Here is a 13,593-nt window from a genome sequence, read left to right as displayed (position 1 = left end):
TTTTCCAGGTGTGGTGATGCACACCTGTAATCCTATCCATGGGGGAGGCTGAGGCAGGAGATCATCAAAGCCAGCCTCAGCAAAAGTGAGGCAATAAGCAGCTCAGTGAGATCCTGTCTCTAAATAAAACACAAAATAGGTCTGGGGGTGTGGCTCAGTGGTTGAGTGCCTTTGAGTTCAACCCTGACACCCACCTCCCACCAAAATGAAAAAACATGTTAGCCTTTCATTCTTGGGTTCAGTTTATTTCTCCAGATTGTCTGCATCCTGGGTCTCTTCAGGTTGGGACTAGAAGCTTCTTCTCATCTTTCCCTGTTGTGCTGCTGGATGCTTGGGCTCATGTTCTGTGCTCCATAATGAGAAGGACCACGAGCCCTGGGAGAGGTCTGATCCACTTTAATTTGAAGATAAAAACAACTCCAAGGGCTCGGGTTGTGGCTCCGTGGTAGAGCACTTGCTTGGCGTGTGTGAGGCACTGGGTTTGATTCTCAGCACCACATATAAATAAATTAATTAAATAAAGGTTCATTGACAACTACATATTAAAAAAAAAAAAAAAAGATAACTTTGAGGGGCTGGGGATGTGGCTCAAGTGGTAGCGTGCTCACCGGGCCTGTGTGAGGCACTGGGTTCAATCCTCAGCACCACATAAAAATAAAATAAAGACATTGTGTCTGCCTAAAAAACTAAAAAAAAAAAAAAAAAAAAAAGAATATTTAAAAAAAGACAACTTTTGAAAGAAACTAATAAACAATTATGAACAAAATCCAAAGGGCGCCTTTTCTGACATTACTTGAGCCCCATAATCCTGGGCTGCTTCAGGAACAGCTCAGATATTTGTTTTTCTTGGGTAATCACTTGCCCCCATGTGTGTGTATTCTGAAGACAAAGAAGTGCTCTGACAAAGTCCCAGCAACACGCCCTATACCTCCCATTACATCAGCTGTCACTTGACGCGAAGGAGACGCAGCCCAAGGCCTGACATTCAGCTGACTTCTGTTTATATAGTATGGAGAAACTTTTGTTCCCTTGCCCTATAAGGCATGTACCAGGAGAGATTTGGGGAAAAGGTCACCCAGATAGTAAATAATTCTGCTGAGCTTTGAAGTGAAAATGCTCCAGGAACCTTCATTCCGTCCTTGCCATTTAACCGAGATGGCTCAGTCATTCTTGCTATTAATGAATGGTGTGGATCAGAGTCCGTCCCCGCCCTTCTGCTTGCCAGACGCTCCATCAGAAAGCAAAATCATATTTCATCTCTGCTTTGGTCCCCTTCCTGGGTTCAAGGGAAAGAATCCCAAATATCTCAAAGAAAGAATAAAGAAAAAAAGAAATGAAATACGCCTCCAGGAAAACCTAGTTAAAGAGCTGAAGAATGGCATCTTGATGGCAGAGAATTCTGCCGGGAGGGGTTTTTCTCCCCACCACCCCACAACGGTCTGGTCTTTGAAAAACATATTATCTTTCATAGGTAGGGAAATATCCAAATTATGCCCAGCCTATTTTACAATAAGACCTTGAAAGGCGCTGGGATGAGAGCAGTTTAAATTTTTGATGCAATTCTCTGCTTGGGAAAGTGATAATGCCGCTCAAATAACAGAAAGAGTGTTTTCTGCTACAGCGCGACAATCAACATAACGTCTGGGCATATTAATAATTTCACTCCTAAACTTCTCGACAGGGAGCTCATGGGTCTTAATAGTATTGTCAAGATCCTTAGGGCAATTGAAAAACCCAAAACCATTACTTTCTACTGATAGGCTCGTCTCTCCCAGAGGATGCCCAAATACCTAGGGTAATGTAGATTTATGGAAATGCTCACAGAGGCACTGCTCAGATGGAACTTTGCAATAAAAATCTCCTCTTTAGAAGGGCTCCTCTCCAGTATTTTAAGTGATCTTGTGTGACTTAGAAAGTATCCAGTGGAGTTGACATTGACCTCAAGTAATCCTCTCCAGATGATTAAGGAAATCGAAGACTGAGCATGGTGCACCCTCAAGTGATGGGCACCTGTGATGAAAGTCCCTTTTCCTCCCGTCCTGCGAGACAACTTGTTCTACGTCGGCAGGATGGTCCAAAATAGGGCGATTATTCACCATTAAATGCTTAAACCCTGAACAGCTGCTGATTCAGTGCCAAATTCAGCATCTTCCTGTGCCCCTCACCACCACAGTCTCTGCCTATGCCCCTCTGGGTTTGGGCTGAGCTAGGCTCTTCCCCCATCCCTGGAGGATTCGGCTGGTTTTCCAATGTCTCCACCCCCCCAAAATATCAACAAGCCAGACCTGCTTCAGGAAAAGATGTTTTTATTTCTTCAGGGAAAGAGAATCTGAAGTTGTAAAAGTTGTGCCCCATCTGAGATCTGACCTTGGTTGGCTCCAGTGCAGCCATGCCACACACAGATGTCATGGTCTTTAAAAAGTGGAAGGATCAGCACTTCTGTGAAACGTCCACTGTAGGCAAATCCATAGGAACAGGAAGTAGACACACGGCATCTGCCAGAGACTTGGGGTGAAAGGGCAAGAATGGGCAGGTAAGCTAAGGGGTGGTGTCTCCTTTGGGGGTGACGAAAGTGTTTGGAAGTTACACTGTGGTGAGGGGTACACATCTAAGATATATCAAATATACTAAATATAGTTAATGTATTAAGTATTAAAGAAATACATTAAAGAAACACTGAAACATTGGCTTTTAAAAGCTGAATTTTCTTAAATCTCAATAAAGCTATTGGAAAACAAAAAAGAAATGGTCAGCACAGCCAAGAACAAAAAACCAAATAAAAACAGAGGGTTCAAAGCCACCTTCTCTCTATGTCCAGCTGTCTCCCCATTAAAGAACCTTTTCAGTGCGGTAAGAATGAGGAGAATTAAGCATGGCCCCTTGTAATTCCAGCAAGAGACTAAAACATTCAAAGGACAGAGGTGGGACTCTGCTCAGATCCCACTCCAGGAGACTCTCCAAATATAACCCACCCCCAGGGACACAGGTGGTCCATGCATCCATTCAGCTCAAGCCCTGTACCCACCAGGCCCCGTGGCTTTGTGCTGGGGATGTAAAATCAGGACAGGCAGACCCTGTGCCCTGGAGGAGTGGCAGTGAAACTCAGAGCACAGAAGAACCCAAAAATAATTTAAACAAAAAGAGGTGTACACCGTGTGCAAAGATGGCACCCAGCAGAGGCCTGAGGACACTACCGTGCAATGCAGGATTCAAGGAGCAAGACTTACTTCCCTTGACCTCCCTCCACTCCACCTGCCTCACCTTGAAGATGGAAAACAAAATCTACTTCAAAGGTCATTGTAAGTTTTAAAGAAGATGAAATATGTGGACTACTCAGCATACAACTGGTGCTTATGGAATGGGGGCTGTCATTCCCAGAGGATCCAAGATGTCCCTCCAACTGAGTCGTCCAGAGTACAGGTAGAGCTGACAAAACTTGAGCTTCTGAGCCTGCCCGCGATTGCTCCTTATGACAGTAATTCCCATGCTTCTGCCCCGTGGTGCTGATCTATGTGTCATTGCGAGACACTCGGGATGTTTTTTCTCTGAGGTCATAAAGTTGGTATAAGCAAGAGGACGATAAGTCTTTCCTTACAAATGAGCACCGCCCTTCCTTGTCTGAGCCCTCTGCTCAGGCTGAGCAGGCCCCTTCCATCAAGGACAGCTCCTGGTGCGGGACAGTGATTCCCCTCTGCCGAGCAGCACCAACCCCAGCTGGAGCAAGCGCTAGGAAATGAGAGAGAAGATAAAATCTGGCTCAGACCTCCATCCCTCCTCCTGCTTCCTCCTCTACTGTGAAAGGCTGCAGTGAACTGCAGCAGGGGCCAGAACTGTGAAATACTGCTGGCACTTCACCTGCCCTGCCAAGCCAGCAATGCACACGTGGGCCAGGAGCAGAAAATAAAAGTCCCTTCTATGGGGACAAATCCTTCCCTAGCTGTTAAGGCAGGGAAGGAGGGAGCAAGCTCCCGGTTGGAAGTGCCTGATAGTTAGAGACAAATAAGGAAATCTCTTTCCAAACACTGAAAGAGTCTGGACTTGAACCACCTCCCCCCGTCCCTCCATTCCCAGGGTGTTGGTGAAATGCCTCTGGTCAGAAGAGGGCAGGATAAGCCAGGGCGGAGTGTGCCCTTGGCTCAGCCTCTGACAGACCTAATTGCTGCTCGTCCCTCATGCCACTGGTTATGGGAGCCAGGGACACAGCACAGGGGAGGGCCTTTGGGAAGGCATAAAAAAGAGATTGCACTGCAGTTTGGCTGTTCTGGCCTATTTCTCCTGATTCCAGCAGCCTCAGGAGGCAGAGCAGAGCTTTGAGGTGGGCGATCCCTCCAGTTTCTCTCAAGATTCTATTCTGCCATTTAAGCTGTGTGCAAAAAAAGGAGTCAAGCCAGTTTTCCTCTATTCTTGCTACGTACATGTCACCCAGGGTCAGGGTCCTAGTTCTTCCCTGTGGAATGTGCTCTTCCCCCTGTATTTCTTTGCATATGGCTAGGAGAGGAAGAGATCCTGGAATCAGAGAGGCGGCTCTACCACTTACTAAGCTGTGTAACCTTTGGCATGTTACTTAACCTCTCTGAACCTTACTTGCTGGATCTGGGGAATGAGGATGATAAGTGTCCGATAACTCACTGTTATCCCATAACAGTGAGTGGGAATACACTAAAGTCATTTACGTTCAGTACTTAGCAGGGAGGATTTCACTCAGAGCAACTGTAGTCAGTGTTACCATTGGGTTCTCATTAACAGTGATTGTTTTATTTGTCAAAATGGAACAATTCTGTGTCCCAAGTTTCATTTATGTGACCCCTCAGAGACAGACTTTGGGGATTGCCTGTATCAGCACCCAGGCTATGTCTCTTAGTTCCTCTGACCTTCTGTGGGCTGAATCTGAAGGTTGAGGGGTCTGTGGTGAGTGATTTTTCCCTCCATCGGTCTATTTGACATCTTCCTCCAAGAGCTACTGTTTCCAAGAACTGGGAAAAGTGGGGCCCACGGCATCCCAGGAGATGCTGTCCATTCTCCTCAGCATCAGGGCTGCTGTGGCTGCTGCTACGATTATCAATTTCTTTGATTATGCCAAATAATAATACAACATGAGACTATTTATTAATAGCTTACTATGTACTATAAATTATGCTCAGCTTCCTATTTACAAATTCTCATCTGATTCTCCAAACTAACCAGATATGAGAAGCAAAATTCCGCATCCATCCTACAGGTGAAGAAACAGACTCAAAAACGAGGTTTGCAGCTTTGCGAGGGCCACACATCTGGTGACATGGTCAAGCAGAGATTCCAGCTATCCCCAGCCTGGCGCTCTGCAATACACCCACCCTCCTGGATGCAACCCAGAGGGTGTTTCTCTGAAAAGTCTTCACCCCCAATTCCCTTTGGCTCCCACACAAGGTCAGATTTCAAAAGAGTGCCTTGTGCCAGTTTTCATCAACCGGAGACTCCAAAGTCTCTGCCAACACCATCCCACTTCTAGCATCTCAGACTGCTGTCAAGAAGGAACTTGCCCCAGAGAGGTGGGTCCAGAGAAGAAGGCAGAGGGTTTGTGGTTAATTTATCAATGCTTAAAGACCAACCACGGGCGCACCGCCCCCGGCAATGAGTGATTTATTAGCAGTGAGGCAGGTCCCTACTTATGTTTTTTTTTCCTTCATACACTTTATCATTGTTTTTAATCACCAGGAAAAATTGGTGCAGGCTATCAAACAAGACAAGGCTGTCTCAGTTTGTCCCTCCTCCCCCTCCATACCCTCACCCTTGGCAACAGCAGACCCAGACTCACTGCCTGCCCGGTCTGTTTACTTAGGCAGAGTACAACAACAATAGCCAATTATTAACAATTTACTTCCTTGGCTCCCCACCCCCAAATTCTTCCTTTATGTTATTTAAAATGTGGGCGTTGGTTGTTTCCACTTGTACTCAAGCAGCTTTGCCATAGTCAACACAAGAGTGGATGCAGGCCGCCATCTTGTTTGGAGTGGGCATCGTCGCTCCACAAAGCAATGCTTTATTTTTCTTAGGATTCCATTTATTTTTCTTAGGACTCCAGTAGGAATTTAAGCAGGACAAAACACATGGACAACTTTCTTGTCAAAGTCAACTGGCACCAAAAATAAATGTAAAACATAGACGCTGGGACCATGCTCCCGCAGGACCAATGGTGGTACCAGTTCTTGAAAGTCCTTCATGTTCAAGCACACAGGAAGCACCTACCCCATAAAGCCACTCATTTTTTCCTAGACTTTTTCCTGACTGTACCTTCTTTGGTGTTAAGTAAAGAACCAGTGCCATCGTTCTTTCTTGCTAGGACCTAACACTGCACAGCAACTCAAAATAACTTCCAGGTTCTCCATTCAAAGTAAATAGGTGCCATTCAATAGGTCAGCACCAAGGTTTTAATGACAATTGCTTTTTGCCAACTAATAGCATTCTTATTAGGTGATACAGTGTAAGCATTTATGTTATGCGGTTGTTTGTGATTAAATTGCATTATTATGTGATTTTGTGTTTATGTAATAGGAGAGCCATAAATAATGTGCACATTAATTAAACCCAATAAACGCAGAACATAGAGTGGACATGAGGGTTCCTTCATCAAGATGAGTTGCGTGTCCCTGTTTCTCTACAAATGGAAGACATCCAATACTTTGGACAGGGGCTTTTCATATATTTTGGCTTCTTGGGAAGCAGTGAGGCAGGTTGTCAGTCATTGTATATATTTTCAAAATGGAAAAACTTCTCAGCCAACAAGTATATCAGATGGCTGTAATGAAAGCTGATCAAGGCAAAAAGCGCTTGGGACAGTTAGTTACAGCAGAGGGCGTGGCGGCACATTACCCACACTGAATACCAGGTACTCAAGTTATGCTAGGAGCCATCGGCATAGAAGCACGAGGAGTGGAGGACACAGTGGGTGTATCCAGCAGGGATAATAATGGGATGAGCAGGTTGATGGCACACAACAGAAGAGACTCGAGAGCATCCACCTCTACCTGGCTGCTGTTGTGAGACTCGGCATTTTGATTTTGATTTTTGTTCTGAAGTCAGGAATTTGGAACACTCCACAGAATATTGACTTTTATTTTTTGATAATATTCAGATTGAGGGCTATTGATCTATTACTTGTGACCTGGATAAGTCAGGTCTAGATTGACTTTTCCTACAAATCTGAGCTCCTAGGAAAATGCCATTATGTCTTACCATCCTTTGTTCCTGAAAGAGACATATCATGTTCTATGCACATGGTTTGAGGAGCTTACCAGCCAGTGGGTAGTATATTAAGCACTTGACATCCATGCTTTCTGTCTGCCTTTCAGAGGAACCTTAGCAGATAGTCTCTGCTATTTTTTCACCATTTGACAGAGGAGTAAGTTGAGGTAGCATGCTTAGGTTCATGCAGCCAGAAAGTAGCAGACCTCATCCTTGGAACCTGGCTCTTGGGATGTTCTGTGCTAACCTCCAGCTAAATACCCCTCCTAGACATTCCCACAGCACTCTGCATCTCCCAGTGGTGGCACTCACGACTCTGCTATGATCTTCTTTGTGTTCTCCCTCCTCCTCCTAGTTCAAACTACGACTATTGGATAGATAGACACATGAGCAAATAGAATCAACATCACCTTGGACATGAGCGACGGTAATAAGGAAAATATCTTCCTGAGGATGCTGAATCATTTGGGGGTTTTGTTGACGTCCATATTTACATTTATTTGCAGTGCAATAGAATGTTGCTTCCTAGGAGGGTAAAGTAAGTAGAGAATTGAGTATTCTCTCGTCTTCCCTTCCTCCTCTTTCTCTGTTTCTTCCAGGAAGTTCTAAGCCTTCTCTTTAGAAGAAGAGAGAGAGAACTTGACCTCCTTCCTAGCTAACTGCATTCTATTTGAAACAGATCACATAGCACCCAAATCAAGCATCCATTCCCCAGGGCACTACCCCAGATCCCACAGCCAGGGGAATTCTGCCCACACACGAGGCAGATGGACAGGGAATGGCCACACAAGCAGGAGCCAAGGAGGAAACTTAGCTCAGGGTGAATACACAGGAAGCAGGAGGGTCTGCCATCTCATTTAGTGAATCAAATCCCTCCCACGGCCTCTTTGTACTGGGGAGAGTGTGTGGTCTGGAGGGCTGGGGGCTGGGGAGGGGGAAAGCATTCCCACTTCTGTACTGACTCACCCCGTCTTCCAGCAGCAAGTTCCATAATTACCTGACTAATGGGGAGTAATGATACCGCTTGGATGGGAGTTGAGAGAGGGAAAAAGAAAGGCATGAGAATTCATTAACCTCGTGTGAGGGGCTCAGAGAGCATCTCAGAGGGATCATTATTACATCATTCACCCCCTTCCCTGCCTCTTTCCACTAACATGAGACAGACAAATGCTAAATAACCATGTAATAATATATTACTCGACAGACAACAATGCCAGAAAATATAATAGCGTGCCACAGCTATGAAACTCCCCCAAAGATATATTTAAAGTGTCACTGATGCATAATGTAAAACATGAATTACAGGTTCATTTGGAGGGCACGATTGAAAATCTATACGACGGCACTGTGGCATTTCCCACCGGGTTTCAGTTTTAGTTGTCTTTTTTTTTGTAACATTATTCCATAACTTCAGCCCAGAGAGGCAAACTTCAAGAAACTGGTTTCCACCCTATTTTTCTGCCCAGTTTCTGTTGGTAGCGGTGATCTCCAAACCTTGCGTCATTTTGACATGTCGTCTTTCCCTCAGGATGCTTGGGCAGGCTTCGCAGGAACCCTAGAATGTAGATTACACCTTTTGGAGATGGAGCCTGGCCACATAAGGAGACAAGTAGTTGAAATTTGTGTCAAATTGCTTGTTTAAATGACTTGAGCCAACTTCTTCAAGCCAGGACAGCAGGGGCTGAGGATTTTAAAAGTTGGCAAGGGCCAAAATGACAAGGCTCAGCAGTCACCTGGTGAGCTGCCAGCCCTGCCTGGAGGCTTCAAAAATAAAAAAAAAAATAAGATAAACTTTCTCAAAGGACACAAATTAAAAGTCATGTTTCAGCATCCATTAAAGTTAAATTATAGGCTTACTTCGCAGAGCAGACCACTTTCGATTTCATTATGCTTAAAGATTTCATCGTGTAGAAGATTGGGGACCGGTTGCTACAAAAACCTCGCACAGATCTGTCTTCTGTGGTTGATATTTACACGGGGATATTCCCGGACGTGGCGATCTCATGTGTTCATTTTTCTTGAAAATATAGAGGATTTCATTATTTTAAAAATAGGATGCTACTTGAAGGAAGGAGCACAGTTGGAAAACATCTCCCCTGAGCTTCTGGAGAGACTCGGTCCTCGGGGTTCATCTTTCAGAGGAGAGAAATTATCAACCCACTGATCGAACTGGGCTCCCAGGAGTCTTTGGTTGACTCTCAAAAAAAAAAAAATGCACATACAAACATTGTGTTTCTGTACATATTTACTTACCTGTTTATCAATTTATTTTGAATTAATTATCAAATCTTGAAAATCCAGGAAATTTCATCCCTAAGTCCAGGTCTTCAGCTCTTCTAGCAAAAGGAGAGGTTGAGTCTGCCTTGAGCCCTTGGGCATTTCCATATGGCCACATGGGCACCCAATGTCAATCACTTCACTGTCCTGCCTGGCCTCACCCCATGTCCTACCATGTTCTTGTTCCTTTTAGAAAGATTAATTTATTATTTTATGCTTAATTGACACACAAGAATTATATATATTATGGGTTACAATGTGATGCTTCAATACATGTATACATTATGTAATGATAAAATCAGGACAATTAACACATCTGTCACCTCAGATATTTTATCTTCAGGGCAAAACATTCAAAATCTTTTTTTTTTTTCCAGTATTGGGGATTGAACCCAGGGTGCTTTACCCCCAGAGCTACATCCCCAGTCCCTTTTTAAAATTTCATTTTGAGATAGGATTTCTCTAACTTGCTGAAGCTGACCTCAAACTTACAATCTACTTGCCTCAGCCTCCTAAGTACTGGGATTACAGTGTGCACTGTGGCCTCTGGCCAAAATCCTCTTTTAATATTCTGACATTTATATGATTATTGACCATCATTACCCTACCATGCAGCAGAACACCAGAACTCCTCTCTCCTAGCTAACTATAAATTTGCACCCATGACCAACCTCTCCCACCTCTCCACCCTCCCTGGTCTCTGGTAACCATTATTCTACTTCCTCCTTCCTTCAGGTCAGCCTCTATTTTTTTTTAAGAGTGTGTACAGTGTACAGGTTTACCAGGAAATGGAATGGAAACTTGTCACAGCAATCATCAACCTTGACTCTTGTGTTACTTTTATTGAGCAGTTATACGTTCCAAATATTCCACTGGTCATCCCTCACCAACTTGATTTTGCTAACCTCATTCTTTGTTTGATGCATATGGATAAATGCAAATTAAAGCACGTCATGCATTTGTAACTAACCCTGGGGCGTTCTGCATTCTTACCTGTGCCTCTGGTTTGTGGATCTCAGGGATTTGGGTTGCAGACGCCCCTCTGTGGGTTTGCAGAGTGCCCGAGGCTGGCATCGACAGGAGCTGACGGCTTTCTCCTTCTTCTTTTTCAGGCCCTCCAAACCACCACAGCCAGTCCACGCTGAGGCCCCCTCTCCCGCCCCCTCACAACCATACGCTGTCCCACCACCACTCCTCCGCCAACTCCCTCAACCGGAACTCGCTGACCAACCGGCGGAGTCAGATCCACGCCCCTGCACCAGCGCCCAATGACCTGGCCACCACTCCGGAGTCGGTGCAACTGCAGGACAGCTGGGTGCTGAACAGCAACGTTCCCTTGGAGACCCGGTGAGTCCCGTCCCCACCCAGAGCTCTGCCAGCTGCCCTCGCCTTGACCCTGAACCACCCACACATGGCCACTGGGGGGTCTCAGTTCTAATGGGAGCGAGACCCCCGCATGAACAGCAGACAGGCTTAGCCCCTCTTTATTCCCTTGGCAATTTGCCCCTGAACGGTGGGCTGATAGGTATTTCTTTGTTCACATGTGTCTCCTTTTAATGCTTGTTTACTCTCTTAGACAGCTCTTGTGTACCCAACTAATAGAATTAGCATAACATATTTTTACTCAAAGGCTCATGGGAAACATGCTTATAAGGGTATATTGACTGAAAGCTGCTGATAAATTATGCATTTGGCCTTTCTTGAAGTAATAAATGAAGACTCATTTGAAATTAAGTGTTTGGGGAGACCTTGAGAAACAATCCCTGATTCCAGACTGACAGAAGTATAATTTTAATTTATATTTCATCCAACATGCAGTCTCACTTAATCCCTCCTGTACACACTAACAGCTTGATGCCTGTGGGGCAAACAATAATGTATAAAAACAAACAAGAAAAAAAGGACAGCAATGATGTCAGGAGGGAAGAGTTTGAAAACCATCTCCAGGTCTGGCTTTGTTTCTGTTTTGTCTTCCCTTCTATCATCTTTCCACCCTCGCTCTGGTCTTCCAAAGCCACATGTGCCTCAGTCACCTGCAGGAAGACCCTGTGGTCCTAGCCTGGCGGGCTGGGATCTGATTGACAGCAAAGGCTGAGAGTGGATTGGCCAGGCATTGAAACAGCCTCGCGGCTCCGCCCCCAGATGCTGTCATGGCTTCTGGGTTCCAGTTGCTATTATTTCCTTGTCTGGAAGGACCATGGAGACCACACAGAGAGAAAAGCCCATTTGTGTTGACCCTTCACAAAGTTCTCAGTTTGTAAACTTTAATAATTTAGGTGTGAAGAAAGACAGAAATAATCTGTGATCCTTCTGGTAATGGTCAGTGAATTTTCTGCACACAGCTGGAAGCAGTTTGGAAAGCTGTAGCATTTGGTGCTGTTTCTCATCTGTGATGTTTTCGGGTTTTTTTAAAAACAATAAGATCTCGAGCATTAATGTGTGGTATATCCTTGTCGGTGTAATCACACCAAAGTTGAGTTAATCTTATTTTCTGACAATTATAGGTTTATTTTTAAACATGCCTACGATCTTAATCTTTGAAGCTTAAAATATGTCAAGTCAATTTTAAAAAATCTACGTATATAGTATATATAGTCACGAACTTAAACATCTGCACTGTTGTCGTAAGTCACTGAGATGGCTTTGCTGGAAGCAACTGGTCTACCAGCCTGGACTGGGAATGTTCTCCCGATTCACGGTCGTCCTGGAGGCTGCATAAGATTCTCATTTCCTCCCCACATCCACAAACTTCCCTAGAGTGTGTTAGGCTCAAGTCAGCCTATTTTTACATTAATAGATGATTGTTTTGAAAATAGTTTCTGGGAGGAAAGGCTACCTGGTGGATTAGGTGAAGGAGATTAGATGAAGGAGAAGAGGCCCACCACCACCATTAGCAGTTTCTGTGGGGGCCCCTTCATGTATACTGGATGTTTATGCCTGCAAGTATTATCTCTTTCAAGCCTGAAAGCAATCCAGCAAGGTCAGAAGGGACTGCTTTATTACTGTCTTAAAGATGCAGAACCCAGATGTAGAGGGACAAAGTCACCTGCAAGAAGTGTATGGCTTCAGGGAGACAATAAATTAGAAGTCACATTGCAGGAGCCCCTCATGTTCCCTACACAAGAAGCAAGGTGATGAGATGTCGATGGGCAGACAATCACAAGCCTACATTTACAGCCCTAATCGTTACACTTACAGGGCCAGATCCATCAGACCATCTGCTTTTTGCAGGGTCTCCCCTCAGTGATAAGATCTCACACAACACATAAACGTCAACACAAATACATCTCCCAGCTGCTGATGTAATCATATGGTACCCCTGGAGGTTGGCTTTGAATATCCATTTGTAATAAAATGTCCTCTTGACAAACATCTGGTAGACAGTTGCACAAAACCAGCAGGTTCTTTCCCTGCTTTCCTGAAGTCAACTCTTGCAGAATTTTCCTGCACATCTTTTGGATGTGTGGCGTTTCTCTAAGGCTTAGGACTCCTGAATGATGCATTCGGAAGAGGCAACTCAAAGACAAAATTTTGCAGGTACATAAGACTGCCGAAACTCTATCAGAAGTCTATCAGAAGTAAAAACAAAGGAGAACAACATCTGCATGTCCTTTGATAAGGATGAGGGAATGTCAGGCCTGCAGATGGGGCTAGAAACAGAAGTCAGGAAATGGGCAGAATTTGGCAAAACTCTGAAACTGTGCTCATGGAACTGAGTATAAAGAACTTGGATGTACAACTACATGAGATATGAGAGCTTGAGCAGTAATCCATAGAGTTTCTGGATTTATGATTTTCTTAAAGATTCCTAATTTTCTTTCTTATTAGCAAATATTTTTTGAGTCATTTTTAAGTGTGACAAGAACAACGTTAGATGCAGAGGAGGTGATAAGTAAAACATGCATCATCCCCTTATGACTCCCATATAATCTAAAGGAAGAGGTTGTTACATAAACAAAAAGATACTGCAGTATACACAATGAAAGAGTATAAAAGTTACAAGGATTGTACAGCAAAAGAAGGAATTAACTCTCCCATAAATGTTATGAAAACTTTCACAGGTGAAGGGGCTGCTTGGGGCTAGGTTTTGAGGGA

General features: G+C 44.4%; 1 protein-coding gene across 20 annotated transcripts in view; it reads left to right on the top strand.

Annotated features, from left to right (window-relative positions):
- Tenm2 (teneurin transmembrane protein 2) overlaps positions 1 to 13,593 on the top strand; it is a 1,198,434-nt gene that overhangs the window by 923,361 nt on the left and 261,480 nt on the right. For all 20 annotated transcript variants that reach the window (XM_048815904.1, XM_048815889.1, XM_048815861.1 and 17 more), the window contains one exon: positions 10,611 to 10,845. In XM_048815904.1, coding sequence (XP_048671861.1) covers positions 10,611 to 10,845 — 235 coding nt within the window. The remainder of the gene's footprint in view (positions 1 to 10,610; positions 10,846 to 13,593) is intronic.

The sequence above is a fragment of the Marmota marmota genome, unplaced genomic scaffold, assembly GCF_001458135.2.
Source record: "Marmota marmota marmota unplaced genomic scaffold, marMar, whole genome shotgun sequence".
Classification (NCBI taxonomy): domain Eukaryota; kingdom Metazoa; phylum Chordata; class Mammalia; order Rodentia; family Sciuridae; genus Marmota; species Marmota marmota.
This window is presented reverse-complemented; position numbering and strand designations above follow the sequence as displayed.